Source organism: Tursiops truncatus, chromosome 7 (genome assembly GCF_011762595.2).
Source record: "Tursiops truncatus isolate mTurTru1 chromosome 7, mTurTru1.mat.Y, whole genome shotgun sequence".
NCBI lineage: Eukaryota > Metazoa > Chordata > Mammalia > Artiodactyla > Delphinidae > Tursiops > Tursiops truncatus.
Genome location: NC_047040.1, coordinates 15,404,930 through 15,421,476, shown reverse-complemented (window position 1 = coordinate 15,421,476; position 16,547 = coordinate 15,404,930). Strand labels below are relative to the sequence as shown.

The window sequence follows — 16,547 nt, the reverse complement described above, 5'->3', positions numbered from 1 at the left end:
TATGTATTTTTAACTCATTGTTGGTGAAAACAGCATTATACCTACCATGCCTGATTTATGTCTTTCCAGATTCTTCCTTATTACGATGTATGCTCCATTCTTTATGCTCTTTTTGATTATTTGTGTTTTCTGATTGTTCTGTGGTGGAGCATGTGTTAGTTACTTTTTGGACTTCATCAGTATAGGTTGAAATAACTCAACAAGAATCATCCCTATCCAAAAACCTTTGTGAGTAGCTTCTTCTCTGATTATTTTCTTTCTTTCATTTTCTTGGGGGGGGGCGCTGTGTTGGGTCTTTGTTGCCGCACGCAGGCTTTCTCTAGTTGTGGTGAGCCAGGGCTGCTCTTCATTGTGGTGCGCGGGCTTCTCATCGCGGTGGCTTCTCTTGTTGCAGAGCACGGGCCCTAGAGCGCGCAGACTTCAGTAGTTGCGGCACATTGGCTCAGTAGTTGTGGGCTCTAGAGTGCAGGCTCAGTAGTTGTGGTGCATGGGTTTAGTTGCTGTGCGGCATGTGGGATCTTCCCGGACCAGGGCTCGAACCCGTGTCCCCTGCATTGGCAGGCGGATTCTTAACCACTGCGCCACCAGCAAGTCCCTCTCTGATTATTTTCTTAGAATAAATTCCTAGGAGTGGAATAACTGGGTCTAAGTGCTGAATATTTTGTGTGTGTTGTAGTCTAATTATGTTCTTCTTGGAAAGGAGTTTTAAATGTGTTTTTTGCAAAGTAAAGCACATTTATTCTGCCATATTTGCCCTAACTTCTTTTCTTTATCATGCTTTTTGCATCATTATCTTTTACCCATCTTCCATAGCATTCCTACCTCCTTATAAACCACACACACTCTTCTCTCTCCACCCCTCCCCCCCCGCCACAAATCCACCTTTTCTGGACAGAATTATCCCAGGGCTGGCTAGTGGCTCCACACGTCAGTACTGTGCTCTGTACACTGTCCTCTGCTCCACAGCTCACCTTGGCCATTCCAGAGAACTGTGAACTCTTCCCTCTGGCCCCATGCACTGTGCCAAACACATGTCTGTGCAGTTCCAAAGAAATCACCTCCTCATTTAGAACTTGCTAAAATGAAAACAGCAGATCCAATCCTGAGATGAAGATTTTGTGAGTTTTTCATTTCTGTGAATTTAGTAGCTTGAAAAAATTAGTGTAAAGAAGTTGTCCTTGAATTTTCAAGCACTCTGGTCCTCATTTTTTATTTTTATTATTTTATTTTTGGCTGCGTTGGGTCTAAATTGCTGCGCGTGAGCGGGGGCTACTCTTCGTTGCGGTGCGCGGGCTTCTCATTGCGGTGGCTTCTCTTGTTGCGGAGCATGGGCTCTAGGCGCGCGGGCTTCAGTGGTTGTGGCTCGTGGGCTCTAGAGCGCAAGCTCAGTAGTTGTGGCGCACGGGCTTAGTTGCTCCGTGGCATGAGGGGTCTTCCAGAACCAGGACCCAAACCCGTGTCCCCTGCATTGGCAGGTGGATTCTTAACCACTGCGCCACCAGGGAAGCCCTCATCCTTATTTTTTAGGAGCTGTTTAGAGTAAGTTTATTATTAGAAACATAGAGCCCCAAATTAGAAAGTTCATTAGAAATGGTTCAAGTATTTTTATTACGGAAATACCTAAATTGTCTTTATTACAATGCCACCTTTTATGGCTAAAAATCCAACTGTGTGGCTAGAAGGAAAAATCTGTACAGCAGCAGCCACGTTGGCCCAAATTACTTTCGCCTCAAATGCTAGGGCTGTGGACCAAAACTGTCTCATCTCCTGATGCACTGAAGAGGAACAGAATGAGTTTACGATTAGTATTCCAACCAGATGCCCGGAATTTGGTAACTGCAGTTACAAAGGAAGACAGAGGGAAGGAAGGCACATTTTCTTTGATGTATGGTAACAGTGGGTTTTAAATATTATGGATATTCAGGAAAGAGAAAGGCATTAAATTCCCGTAATCTGTGTAACTGAATATCTGCTACCTGTTAGGCACTGTGCTAGGAGCTTTGAGGAATGATGTCCAGTTGCAAGAGAACTTCCTCCTCGCTGATCAGACTGTCATAATCAACTCAGGAGAAAAGCATGTGAACACCTAACTACAGCAAAGGCAATTTAAGAGAGGGGCTTTTTGGATGGATCTAGAGACTGTCATACAGAGTGAAGTAAGTCAGAAAGAGAAAGACAAATATCGTATATTAACGCATATATGTGGAACCTAGGAAAACGGTACAGGTGAACCGGTTTGCAGGGTAGAAATAGAGACACAGATGTAAAGAACAAACGTATGGACAACAAGGGGGGCAAGCAGCGGGAGGAGGTGTGTGTATGATTAATTGGGAGGCTGGGATTGACATATATACACTAATATGTATAAAGCGGATAACTAATAAGAACCTGCTGTATAAAAAAAATAATAAAATTAAAAGAAAAAAAAGAGGGGCTTTTTGAGTGCTGTTAAGCAAGTACCTTTACATTCAGTTCAGGCACAGGTTATTTCCAACTGTGGAGGTACAGGAAGATATTCTGGAAAGGAAGTAGCTTTTGAGCTGAGCCTTAGATGAGCTGATAAGATCTTGATAGATAGAGATGGTTAAAATGTGCCGTACATAAAAGGAATGTAAAACTATGATAAAATTGTGCAAGGCATGTTTGGGAAAAGCAAGGAGACCTATCTGACTGGCGTGGAATGTTCAAATGGGAAAGGAGTGAGAGAAAACCCTGGAATGGTAGGTTAATCAAACCCATCTGAAGCAGGGCTCAGTCCTCGAGAGGTTGGTATTTCTCAGAGTCGTTTCTGTTCAGACTCACTACTTCGGCATCATGTTGAGGTGTTAAAATGCAGGCTCCCGGGCCACACGGCAGATCAGAATCAGGGCAGGCCTCTGAAATCTACACCTTAATAATTGTCCTAAGTGATTCCAATGCACACTGAAACTGGCGAACCTTGGTTATTGAAACAGCAACTAGGAAGGCGATCAGTGAATGCTGTGGACAGGAGACTGGCCGGCAGGCAGGGAAATGAAGGTCTGGGTGGGGGAGTGGGCATTCAGAGGTGACGGCAGGAGCTTGTGAATGAAGGAGGGGGGGTCTGTGACTGCTGGTCGGAGGTGGTGAGAGGAAGTCATTAGGACTCTGAGCTTCTGCAGCCAGGGAGCCTGGGGGTGGGGGGTGTCCATCAACAGAAATATGTATAAGTAATGAATTTCTCTGAGCCCTACAGGGTCACTCTGAACCTCTAGTCCTCTGCAAAACTGTGTTTAACCCCTACAGAAATGGGGGCGTTAAACACAGTTCAACCCTAACAGAAATGCCCACATGAAAAATGTCTTGACTTTGCAAAAGGAGTCTCACATCTGCTCAGGAACCAGTCCGAGTCCCTGGCACCACGGTTGGCCTGTCGGACACCATGATGTGAAGATAACGTTGCTGGGTCCCTTGCTCTCTGCCCAGGCTGTGACCTCGAGCAACTTGGTCTTGCCCACTGCCCTCCAGGCCCAGCAGCCTTCTGGTGTTGTCCCAGCAGCCAGTCTAGGATTGTTTCTCTGAGTTCTGCCGTCCCTGCCCCATCGGCATCCTTCCCTGCTGCTTTGCGTGTCCCAGTGACTCTTCGGCTGCTTCACCAGGCAAAGCAGATCTGTGCCCATGACTCTAATTCAAGGGCCACAGTGGATGATACAGATGCTCTACCTTTGTCATGGTGTCATAAAGTGCCCACATGGGGCACTGTGGCCTGGAGGTATGAGGCAGAATGGGTTCCTCCCTTTGGAGAGCCCTCTGCCGGAAGGGTCTCCAGGCAGCATTCTTTTTTTTTTTTTTTGCGGTACGCGGGCCTCTCACTGTTGTGGCCTCTCCCGTTGCGGAGCACAGGCTCCGGACGCGCAGGCTCAGCGGCCATGGCTCACGGGCCCAGCCGCTCCGCGGCATGTGGGATCCTCCCGGACCAGGGCACGAACCGTGTCCCCTGCATCGGCAGGCGGACTCTCAACCACTGCGCCACCAGGGAAGCCCCAGGCAGCATTCTTTAGCTCTGTGTTTTGCAGATGGAGGCAACATGACTCTTCCATCCTGTCTGACTTCCTCAGGGCTCAGACTCGAGTTCAGTGGGGCTGCCAGGAGACACTCGGAGTGGCAGAACCTCGTCTCCCCACTGAGAAAGTAGAGGCTTGTGTGGAGTATCGAGTTCATTGTGGGCAGGCCCTGCTCCTCCCCTCAAACTGTGTTTTCCTTTAAAACTCGCAGAAAGACGCCCTCAGTCCTCAGCAGGTGATGGTTCAGCAGGACAGTCGCATGCCTCCATCATCATATATGCCCAGTCCCCTGTGGAGGACACCACTAGACTCACCTCAGATCCCCACTTCATGTGGGGAATTGAAAGGCAGATCCTGTTTGGAAGAGGAGAGACGGAATTATTTTCACTTAATTTTTTAGAGTAGGCAGTACATTTATATGATATAAAATTCAAAAAGGGGAATCCCCTGGTGGTCCAGTGGTTAGGACTCCACGCTTCCACTGTAGGGGGCCCGGGTTTGATCCCCGGTCAGGGGACTAAGATCCTGCAAGCCGTGTGATGTGGCCAAAAAAAAAAAATTCAAAAGGTACACAAGGGTATCCTGTGAAAAGCCTCCTTGCCGGCTCCACCCCCTGCCATTCAAGTGAACCTGTTTGTGTATCATGTAAAAATGTATCCATGTATTCTACCATCGTTGTAAAAATGGAAAATGGTAGCATACTGTACATACTGTTCAGCACCATGCGTTTTAAACTTCCACACCAGAGCTTCCTCATCCTTTTTACAGCTGCAGAGTATTCCATTGTATGAATAGACCACGCTTAGATTTAACTGGCCCCTCTAGGTAGAGCTTGGCATTTTTCCAGGGTCCTGCTATTACAAACAATACGACAATGGACAGCTTGTAAATACTTCCTTACAGACACAGGCAGGTGTATCTCCATGGTCAAGACCCAGAGTGAGATTGTTCGTCAGAGGTTATATGAATGTATAATTTTTTAAAATATTGCCAGGTTCCTCCCCATAAGGGTTGTGCCATGCATTCATATGATTGAGAGACAAGAGTCCCTTTGCCCCCAACTACTGTTTCATCAACAGAATACTGTCGAACTTTTGGATTTTGTTAATGCTGATAGGTGAGGGGTACATTCTCAGTGGTCTGTGGGGCAGGGGAGGGAGGGTGGGGTCACGTTGGAACCTCTGGGTTTCCAGAGCAGTGGTTCACACACAGCACGCACAACACTGTTATTTAGAGAAAACAAAAGAGGCCACCAGCTTTTTTATTTTTGTTTAAAATGTCATATTTTATTTTATTTTTTTAAATGAACGAACAGTGAAATTGATTTTGCCTTGGGTGTATAGTTCTCTGGATTTTAACACTGGGATAGATCTGAGTAACCACCACCGCAACACAGAATGGCTCCGTCACCCCCAAAAAAGTCCCCCATGTTCTCCCTTTGTAGTCACACCCTCCCCCTGCCCCTAGATCCTGGCAACCACTGATCTGTTCCCCATCCCTGTAGTTCTGTCTTTTAGAGAATGTCATATAAATAGAACCCCACAGCATGTAACCCTTGGAGACTGGCTTTTTCCATTCAGCATAATTTCCTGGAGATTTCATCAAAGCTGTTACCTCCATCAGTAGTTTGTTGTTTTTTGTTGCTGAGAAGTATCCATTGTATGAAAGTAGCACAGTTTATTTACCCCTTGCATGACATTGGGTTTCTTTTTTCCAGTTCTGGGTGATTATGAATAGAACTGCTGTAAACATTTGTGTACTGATTTTTGTGTGAATGCAAATTTTAATTTCTCTTCAGCATAGCTTCATTTCCACTTCTTATTATGAGTAAATTTAGGTGTATTTTATATGTTGAAGAAGCATGCGTATTTCTTTTCCTATAAAGTGCTCATTTCCTTTACTCATTTTTCATTTTGGTGACTTTTATCTTAGACAAGTTGGTTTGGGGGCGCTGACAGGACGTCTGAATGAAAATGTCTAGCTTTCAGTCTGAAGAGGCAGGACTAAAGTTTGAGAGAGACACCTGGAGACATAGTTGTTTTTTTTCTTTTGTACTTCGCTTTTTTATTGTTGCATAGTATTCCACTCAATGACTATACAATAGCTTATTTGACCAGTTTTTTGAAATTAAAATTTTTATTGGAGCATCTAAACATGGGCGTTTCCACAGACTGTGTCTTCAGGCTCTACATGTTTTTCTCTGTTGAAAAGTTTGTGTAGGTCCATGGCCTCATCTCTCCATTCTCTACCAGCGTGACAGTCAAATCTATGTCTCCAATGTTGTACAGCAGAAACTAACACAACATAGAAACTGCACAAACTATTCAACAGAGAAAAACACACAGAGCCTGAAGACAGAATCTGTGAAAATGCCTGTTTAGGATCTATTAGGATCTAAAGGAGGAAACCAAGAAAGAGACTTCTTAGAGGTCAGAGAAGAGCCAAGATGGTGCAGGGTAATATTAATAAAAGCTGAATATGAAAGGTCTGCTAAGTGAAGGGTGTCAGTCCACAGGGCCCAGTGTTCAGAAAGAGAAAGAACACCTCTTTCCAAGAGTTGCAAGCAAAACCCCCACAATTTTGTCTGATTGGACTGGTGTAGGTCACATGACCACCCCTGCACCAATCACGGTGACCAGGAGATACAGTGCACTGATTGGCCTACCTAGGTCATGTGCTCCAACTCCATAATTTTCCAGAACTTCATGGATCCCCAAGGGGAGGTATGAGGCTATTGGGTCAAAGACAGATGCTCAAGAAACAACCAGCAAATGTCTAGTAAGTGGCCTTTGAGAATGGTGTATCATCTAAGTCTAGGTTGACAGCACTTGTGTTTCAAGGTGCAGAAGTGGAGATGACAGGTGTAGAAAATTCAATTCAAGAGTTTGGCTCAAGTTTTGGTAACCAGGAAACTTAAATGAAGGATTGTTCCTTTTTCTCCCCCCAAATAAAGTAACATCCGTGCATAATCATAGCACAGGAGAAGGTCATGGGGAGAAAGATCATGGAGACCGTGAAGCCTGAGGGATATTTGAAGAGAAGGGTGATGGCAGAAGTAAGAACAGGTAAAGCCCAGGTGCCACGTGAAGGACATGCAGCGACACAAGGCTTTCCCCCACGCTTGCCCCTCTCCTATCTGTTCTCCTCACTGCAGTCAGAAACTCTTGTCATGTTGGTACCCAATGAGAGCGACATCAGTGGCTTCACGTTGCTCCCTGGATGCAGGCTTTAGGAAGCGGACTGGACTCTAGGGCCCTGTGGGAAGTGTCTCCTACCTGTGTTTACTCTTTACTCTCCAGCCCCAAGGGACCATCAAGATCCACAGGCTTATCCCTTTCCCTCTTCAATAACAGTAATCCTGTCCACTAAGCTAAGCTCTGCCTAGGTGTGGTGGTGATTGTTTGGCTCACACTGGATCCTCCAGCACTGTGTCTGGCATATAGCAGGCACTCCCACATGGGCACTGGAAGGAAGAATGGATGCCCTCTAATCTGTGAAATTTGCTGTAGCCTCAGTGTTTATTTCTAAGGTCTGATTCTCACCCATCGTTCACTCAAATCAGATGTCATTTTATTAGAAACTAAACAAGAGAAATAATGAATGAAGCTATTAGAAAAAAAAAACCTAAGCCCTTAGAGTTCTACTTTATGTTTATATGAAAAAAAAAAGTGGAAGGCAACACGCCAAAATATAGACAGCGTTAACTGTAGGCGGTGGAAATAAGGATCTGGTTTTTTTTTTCTTATACTTTTCAGTGCTTTCCAGTTTTTCCACAATGCATGTGTTTTACTTTTTGGTGTTTCCCAGATTTTCCAATACATGGAGGAAAGTGTTTCAATTTTCCAATGGTAAACTTTCAAAATAATCCAGTAACAGAACCACAGCGAGCTCCTCATTCTCTGACTTAGATGTATTCATCTCTTGGTTACATTAAGAATTCACCTTATTTGTATGGAAATATGTTAATATAAATGTTTCAGACATTACATGAAATTTCTAAAAATCTTACATGTTCTGGTACAATGTTATAAGTCCTAATTCTAGTTATCACTTTAAAATGTATATCTCAGAAATAACTAAATTTCCTTGTCAATTGCATTAGTATGAACTTTCATCAAATCTTTAACCGTGGTCATTTTTAAGTCTTTTGTCACTTACAGACAGTTCTGGGTGTACTCTGATGCTTTTGCAAAAGTGTTCCTATAAAAGGGTTTCATCTTCAAGGAATTCGTGCAAAAGACTGACAAGTACAGGTTTCTGGTAACTGACTATACTGCTGAACTGAATGAATAAGCATTTTCAGAACTCTAATGGAAAACTGATGAATTCATAAAAGATCAAGATAAAAAAAATTAATTACATGGGACTGAGTGAACTGATGAAGATGATTATAGTTTTTGTGACTTTCTGTTTGAATAAAAAAAAAATCCCACAGGGACTCAGAGGCAAAAATATACAAATCAATTTTCACTGCAAAGTAAAGGAGCTGTTACAGTGGAGGATTCCTGGACTGAATGTCAATATCATGACCTAGTATGAGTGTGTTTCGTGTTTGGTAATTGCAATCACTGTTGCTTTTGTTGTGGTCATGCATTTACAATGCTTGGTGTCAGTTGATTTATCTCTTGTAAAAATAAAATACAGTGTGTGTGTGGGGAAAAAAAAAGAATTCACCTAATGAATTTTGCTGCGAGAACACTAAAGGAAGAAGAAAGTGGATGACATTAAGGAGTTAAAAATATTTTAAACAGGAGTTTAAGGAAAGAAGCAAGCAGGGAGGGAGAGAAAGAGGAAGAAATAGGGAAGGTGGGAGGGTCAGAGAAAGCAAGAAAGAAAACCAGAATCTAAAATGTAAAGAAGGATTGATTAAATCAAGCAGGGTGCACGCACCCGGTGAAATCTATACACTATTTGAAGTTCTGTCTCTGAAGACAGAGTGGTAGTACCCAGACGGGCACGGCGGAGCTTTGGCACCACCACACCTACAGCGTCTTCTCAAACCACCCCAGACAAACGCGCTCCATAAGTAATGACGGTGTGCTTGCTAGGAAGTGGCTGCTGAAGCAGCCAGCTTCCTCCTCCAGCCAGCTGCAGCCCCGACCCCTGCCTGCCAAGAAAGGATGACGCCACCTCTGTGAAGATCATGACAGCCCTTGTGATATACTATGAAATCAAAAATAATAAAGAGAATTCCTGGCGGTCCAGTGGTTAGGACTCAGCGCTTTCATTGCCATCGCCTGGGTTTGGTCCCTCGTCAGGGAACTAAGATCCTGCAAGCTGTGTGGCGCAGCCAAAACAAAAGTTTTTTGAAGTACAGAATTCAAAAAAAAATAATAATGATAGACTGAAGGAACAGTGTGATTATAGCTATGCATTAAGAAAATAATTCATTCCAAAAGACAGAAAAACTGGAAGAAAAGACATAGCATGAATAGCGTGATTGTGGTTTGTATTTTTCCTATTTTCAAATGTCTACAACTGTACTTTTTAAAAATATGTATTAGGGCTTCCCTGGTGGCACAGTGGTTGAGAGTCCGCCTGCCGATGCAGGGGACGCGGGTTCATGCCCCAGTACGGGAAGATCCCACATGCCGCGGAGCGGCTGGGCCCGTGAGCCATGGCCACTGAGCCTGCGCGTGCAGAGCCTGTGCTCCACAACGGGAGAGGCCACAGCAGTGAGAGGGCCGCGTACCGCAAAAAGAAAGTATTATAAAACAATACAAAAATTGTATTTTAAATGTCAAATCAATTATATTTGAATCAAAATTATACCTGTATACAGGGGAGCACTCATCTGATTGATGTACATCATCCGTGTCTCTCCTGCAGGATGTGCTGGGTGGCATCCTGATCACCGCCATCCTCATCGTCCTCACCTACCCCGCCTGGACCCTTATCGATCGCCTGGACTCGGCCAGCCCCCTCTTCCCTGTGTGTGTCCTGGTGGTACCATTCTTCCTGTGTTACAATTACCCCGTGTCTGATTACTACAGCCCGACCAGAGCGGACACCACCACCATCATGGCTGCCGGCGCTGGGGTGACCATAGGATTCTGGATCAACCATTTTTTCCAGCTCGTGTCCAAGCCCACGGAATCCCTCCCTGTTATTCAGAACATCCCACCGCTCACCAGCGACCTGTTAGTTTTGGGTCTGACCAAATTTACTGTGGGAATTGTGCTGATTCTCCTGGTTCGTCAACTTGTACAAAATCTCTCACTGCAAGTGTTGTACTCCTGGTTCAAGGTGGTCACCAGAAACAAGGAGGCCAGGCAGAGGCTGGAGATCGAAGTGCCTTACAAGTTTGTCACCTACACGTCGGTTGGCATCTGTGCTACCACCTTCGTGCCAATGCTACACAGGTTTCTGGGATTACTGTGAGCCTCAAGTGGTGGGAAATTAGCTCACTGGACATGAGAGCAAGACACCAAAAAGCTGTTGAGTGGGGAAGCTGACGACACATTTTTCTTTAAAAAAAAAAAAAATTCCCTAAGTCACATGTCTGTTTTGCTGATACCTGAGATAAATGTTGCTGCTTTATGGAAGGAAAAATGGTCTCACGTGACCACTAGCCTGTAAGCGTCATGTTGCAGATGAAGCCAGGCAGACCCCCAGCTGAGTTCTTTAAGGCGCCCCACCCTGTCCATTACTTGGACTTCGGACCAGTCCTGGGCTGGCAGGAGTTGTGGCCTGGCTTAGGAACGGCCACAAGCCCCCCTGGGTTCTGGAGAGCCTAAAGAGACGGGCATGATCCAGGAGGCTGGACGTCGGGCGTTCCTTTTCAGCTGTGACCTTGCCCAGCACTGAGTCTCATTTCCAAAACTGGAATGTTGGTCCAAGAGAAAGGGGGCGCCACGTGAAACTGCATTCCTTGGACAGGGCGACTTTCTGGTCGTGATGATCACATTAGACAGTGCCTGCTTGGGGGGAAAGAGCACTGTGAACCTCGCTGGGAAGCATGAAACGCGGGGGCAAAGCTGGCGAGGTCACGGGCATGAGCCTGTTTTCCTTATGCATCCTGGTCTCTGTCAGGTGCATACTGGACAGGGATCCTCTCCTCCTCGTTTGTACACTTTGCAAGATTCCAGGCACCATTTCTATCCTCTTCTGACCCATGAACCCAACTGGCTGCTCCCTTCTCATCTGAGTGTCCTGCTCTGTCCTGCATCAGAGTGACTTGGGACAAGACCTCTGCTTCAGCTTTTTTGCTTCCTTACAAACTGGGAAGACAGTGTTGTCTGTCCGTGAAAGTGGATCAATAGAAGAACAGAGGAACATAATCCTTCCTGGGGCCTGACAGAGGGAATAGGCCTCCCTCCCTGACACTGTTCCTCCACTTAGTTTCCTAAATCTATTTGCTCATCTGAATAGAACCAGTGGCTCCCTTTCCATCTTCCCACCTCTTTCTCACCTCTTGGCAATTTGAAGGGTAATTAATGCAAGAACCACATCAGCCTCTCTTAGGAAAAGAAGCCAACAAAATACAACACCCTTTAAATCTCAGGAGAGTCCTTAGACTTAGGAAGGTGGTCATTATGCAGACAACCCCCTGCAGGGGCTCCTCTTCAGTTCTTAAGAATGAGGAGGAACAGGTATCAACAATGTTCTTAAAAGTGAGTATCAACATGTAATTAACAACGTGTCTTTTGCATGTAGCGCCTGAGCTGCTGAAGCCAACGATTTATAACCCTCTTGCATCCTCACCATGCACACACTTCGGGGGAAAATTAGCCTGCCTGGAGAGTCAGGCCCTTACCTCTGCATCCAGCGTGAAAACTGAACATCGTTTCTCCTGATTTTGAATACGCACCCTGGCCTTTTGGTTGTGATGATCCTTAGTATTTGACCTAATGCTCCAGTTTATTGAAAAGAATAATTGTAAGACATCCTAATTTTCCTTCAAATTCTTGACATTTTTCATAGTTAGAAGGCAGGGGTCAAAATGACCTGCCGTTTGCCTGTTTTTAGATCATACTCTGACCAGTATTTGTGGCACCGTGATGGGGAGATGCCCCAGCTCACGGGCACCCCTGCCCTAGGCCGCCCCACAATGCAGTGCACGGGGCACTTCCCTGTACCTCCGTCCCCACAGGCTGCCAAACCCGAGGTCACAGTGCTAGCTAATATTTACGCGAAATGATTTTAGTTGATTTCTCTGAAGCCAACTAGCAAAAGGATCAGCCTTTTCCACTTGTATCTTTTGAGAAGGGCCATAATCACTGTCACAGCAGTGGGTGTGGGTGATTCATTTGTGTGTGTGTACATTTTACTGGTGTCCTTTCGTTTTAAGTCCCAGCAATAGGATTGCGATCAGCTGTATTATATATTTAAGGCTGTATTTACACAATTTGGATTGAGGATGAATATGTTAGCCACAGCTCGTTAAAGAAAGACCCGTGGATTTGTCATGACTGGTCGCTTTTCAAAGTCTCTTGATGTAGCATCTGAAGAATAAAATGTGCATATTGGTGAGGCCAAGCTTAGTTTTTGAGCACTAGTTCTGTGGCTTAGAAACTGGTTGGAAAAGTCCTTACCTGATTCAAACTGCAGCTCGGCCAGCCCTCTTCATTCACTTCACACAGCGCTTCACTCTGTTAGACCCTCACACCCTCTCAGTCTTTCCTTCACGCACGCACACACACGCCCCTTCAAAGACTATGCCTTCTGTCTCTGACCTTTGGATTTTCTCTCTGGGGAAAGACTGCCCCCTGCTGGCTTGCGTCAGGCTTGGTCCAGAGCCTCTCTTGAGCGGGAGTCCTGGAGATGAAGTTTCAGAATCCAGCTCACCGTGATGTATCCAATCTAAGCTTAGGACCTGCGGTCTGGCCAGTCCTGAACTTGGAAATGGTGACAGCAGAGCCCTTGGGGTCGTTGGCCCCTCCAGGAAGAACACACGCCCTGTTCCTGGCGGTCCTCATCCTGCCCCCAGCCCACCACCTCTCTGGACCAGGACATCATCCTGTGACTGTCATTTTAAACAGCCATCATCTCAGGCCAGCTTTGCTCGGACTTGCACCATAACAGAATATGCAAAAGAAAACGCAGATGAGACCATGAACTAAAAACCCTAAACAGCTGAAATCGCCCCTCCACGTGCCTGCAGATCACAGCGTAGCACAGGATTTTCTTGCCCAAATAGGCGACTCATGCTTCCCGAGTGTAACCAAAGCATGCGGTGTTTCGGGGCCATAGGCTCCGGGTTTCTATTTTGGAAACTTTCAGCTGTCTTATGTACCATATGTAAATTTATTCTTTTTAAAATAAAATCATTTTTCTTTAAGATTTATTAAATGCTTTAAAAGCCCAGTGTTCTGCTACCTTGGAATTTTTTTCCCCTAGATCATTTTCCCCCAGATCCTCAGGGTTCATGCGACCTGAGTTGAGAAGAGGCGACAAAAATAAACAGGAGGCTGTACAATTTTCTGTCGCTGTCATGCTTCAGTCACGTGCAAATGTTGGTGAGCATCACAGCAGCCACAGGTGTGATGAACAGGAAGTAAGTGGTAAGACTGCATGCTTAATTATCCTCCAAGTCCTTGATACTAAAGAGCATCCTCTTAACCATACTTAGAGATAAATGTCACTATGTATTGAAAGGTAAATGTTAAAGGTGAGGCTGGTAAAGGTAAGTAAAACAGATGAGTGTGTCTTACAGATGAGTGTGTCTTACAGATGAGTGTGTTGTCTGCTGAACAAAATGGACATGAGCGCATTTCACATTCACGTCATTGCAACGATATGCTCTGCCTTTAGGCGTCCCTCGCTATTTGAAATGGTGCCGAAAGCTGATGACGCTCTTCTTTGCAGGGCTGAGGCTGGGACCTATTTGTACCTTGAATGCTGTGTATTTCATTAATACCTAATATGCTGCATGCTTGAGGCCGGATGGGACCTCATCTGCCCTGTGGAGTTCTCTCCAGAGAGAGGAGACTCAGGCTCAGAAAATTACAATCGAGACCCAAAGTGTTAAGGCTGTAGGGAAAAGATAACTTTGTAGTGTGAATTGAGAAGAGGGAGAGAGGAATTCCAGCTTTGAGGTCTGTGACTCAAGGGAGGCTCGTGGGAAAAGTAGTGTGTGAGCCAGGCTTAAAAAGAACAGATGGGGTTTGCACAGGGATGTGATGCACAGTAGGGATGAGATGGTACTCCATGGTGAGGGCACAGCTTGCCAGAGACACTTCTCCAAAAACCTCCAGCTCTAACAAAGACCACACCCGTGCTGGTGAGTGTGTGTGGGAATAACAGTGGTGGCAGGGGTGGGATAAACGGTGAGCAAGGGGCTTTGATGTTGCAGAACCGAATCACGAGAACAGGAAGGAAGCAGAAGCAGCTCTTTAGTCCATTTCCTTGCCTCCACATGGGACCATCCAGAGGAGTTGACATCTACAGGTGATTAGTCTCCTTTCACTGTTCTTCATTCGAATATTTACCCGTGGGTGCCTTCCCTTTCTGCCGGCTCTGAACCTGTCATTCCCACGTCCTCTTGTTCGTCTCTCAGCAGACGGGACGGCAGCGAGGGACTCAGTCTGCGCCGTTGGCGCCCGTGCCTCTTCCCTCTTCTCTTTGCTCAGCTCCCTGAAGCAGTCCCATGAAACTTTATCTTAAAAACATTTTACCATGATCCCGGCTCTTTCCAGGACCTGTAAATACTCCACGTTGCTCTTTGATGATCAAGAACCAAGCCCTGTTTCTCTAGTAAAAAGAGAGGTTAACTGGAAACAAGTGGGATGTGAGTATAGACATATCTCGTTCTATGGGATAGATGTTTTCCTAAAAGCTGCCTGTGTTTTGATTGTTTAAATGTGAATTTTAAGCGCACTGAGGGATTTGCTGTTAAGTCATATGGCATGGCACTTCATTTCTGTAAACATAAGGCTCCTTAATGGATTATTTGGGACACACCACGCACGCATTGTTTTCTTCAGGTGGGGCACACCTGTAGTGCAGACTTGACTACGTACAGGATGCATACTAAGAAGAATGAGCGCTGAATGTGGACCATGAATAGAATGTTAAATTCTTAAAACTGTAGCCTCATGAGACAAGGGAAATCTATAAGAAGCCAAAATCCTTTCTCCTCTTCCATGCCTGTCTGTACAGCAAGCAAAAGCCAGCAAGACAAGCAGGGATGTAGCTGGAGTTCCGGCTGGGACGCTTCTTTGCTGCACACACTCAACACACCTGCTGGCACCTGTAGCTGGCACTCTCTCGCTATAACATCAGGGTCCCCTTGGTTGGAGCACAAGCCAGATTCTTTCTCAGTGGAGAGGTTCAAAGAATGTCAATGCCTCTTCAATTCACACAAAGCCAGCCTTAGAGCGCTGCGGGTGGGGCAGGGTGACAGTTGGTACTGCCATCATGCCGTCTACCTGCATGCGTGAGCCTAAATAGGGGCCAGGGTCTCCTGGGCTTCCAGTCCGCAGTGTCTTGTGGGAACCAGGTGGATGACCCTGTGACAGGGGAAACCGTGCACAGGGCACACTAAACACAGACCATTTTAGCCATCTTAATTAGGTACTGATAAAAATATTTGGCTGGAAAACTATTTTTGCTGTGGGGGAATAAAACCACAGCTTAACGTAAATTCTTCATGAAGTGAGTCAATCAGTTCTGCTGCTATTAAATAGGTAATAGTATTTTCATCAGGGTATCCCTTTCTACTTTATCTCCAACATCATAGTTTTTTCATTGTTAGAAATTGAAAATATCCATCTTCTACGTCTCGACTTGTTCAATCTTCGCTCTGGCTTCTTAAAGATATGGGATAGAGTTATAATATCCTTGTCTATTAATTTTATCAGCTAGGTAATTTTTCAGTCTGTTTTTTTATTCATTTTTCCCCTTCCTATTGGTTGTATTTGCCAGTTTCTTTGCCTGAGACTTTTTTTATTGGATGCCAGATACTGTGACGTTTACAGTGTTGGGTGCTGGATATTTTTTTATCACTATACATATTCTTTGTTCTAGGACGCAGTTCATTCCTTGGAAGTAGTTTGATTCTTCTGGACCTTACTTTTAAGCTTTATTGGTTGAACCAGAGTAACGCTTAGTCTCGAGTTGGTCTCCCCACTACGGAGGCAAAGCCCTTCTGGGTACTCTCCCCATGGGTTCCGAGGTTTGCTAGCTCCGGCCCACCTCGTGTGGGCTCCCAGGGCGGTTCCCTCACGTCTGTGGATGTTCCAGGCGGTCTCCTCTTCCTGAGCAGTTCCCTCACATGCACGCACTGGCAGTGCTCAACTTAAGACTCAAGGGCGGGGCCTCTGCCTATCTCTCCTCGGCTCTTACCGCTTCCCTGCCAACTCTAGCCGCTTCAGCCTCTGTGGACTCCCAGCTCCATCTCAACTCCTGGAGACCTCCGACCTCCACCTGGGTCCCCACCGCTGCACCACAGCCTGGACTCTCTCCAGGCCGTAAGCTGGAGAATCACAGGCCTCACCTTGTTTCTTTTCTATCTCTCGGGGGATCACTGGCCTTCGTTGCCTGGTGTCTAATGTGTTGAAAACCATTGCTTTACGTATTTCATTT

The 16,547-nt window shown here is 45.7% G+C and overlaps 1 protein-coding gene across 3 annotated transcripts in view; it reads left to right on the top strand.

Moving 5' to 3' along the window:
* SGPP2 (sphingosine-1-phosphate phosphatase 2) overlaps positions 1 to 13,328 on the top strand; it is a 128,431-nt gene extending 115,103 nt beyond the window's left edge. For all 3 annotated transcript variants that reach the window (XM_019923444.3, XM_019923441.3, XM_019923442.3), the window contains one exon: positions 9,852 to 13,328. In XM_019923444.3, the coding sequence (XP_019779003.1) occupies positions 9,852 to 10,403 (552 nt within the window). In that variant the 3' untranslated portion in view covers positions 10,404 to 13,328. The remainder of the gene's footprint in view (positions 1 to 9,851) is intronic.
* Positions 13,329 to 16,547: the final 3,219 nt, after the last annotated feature.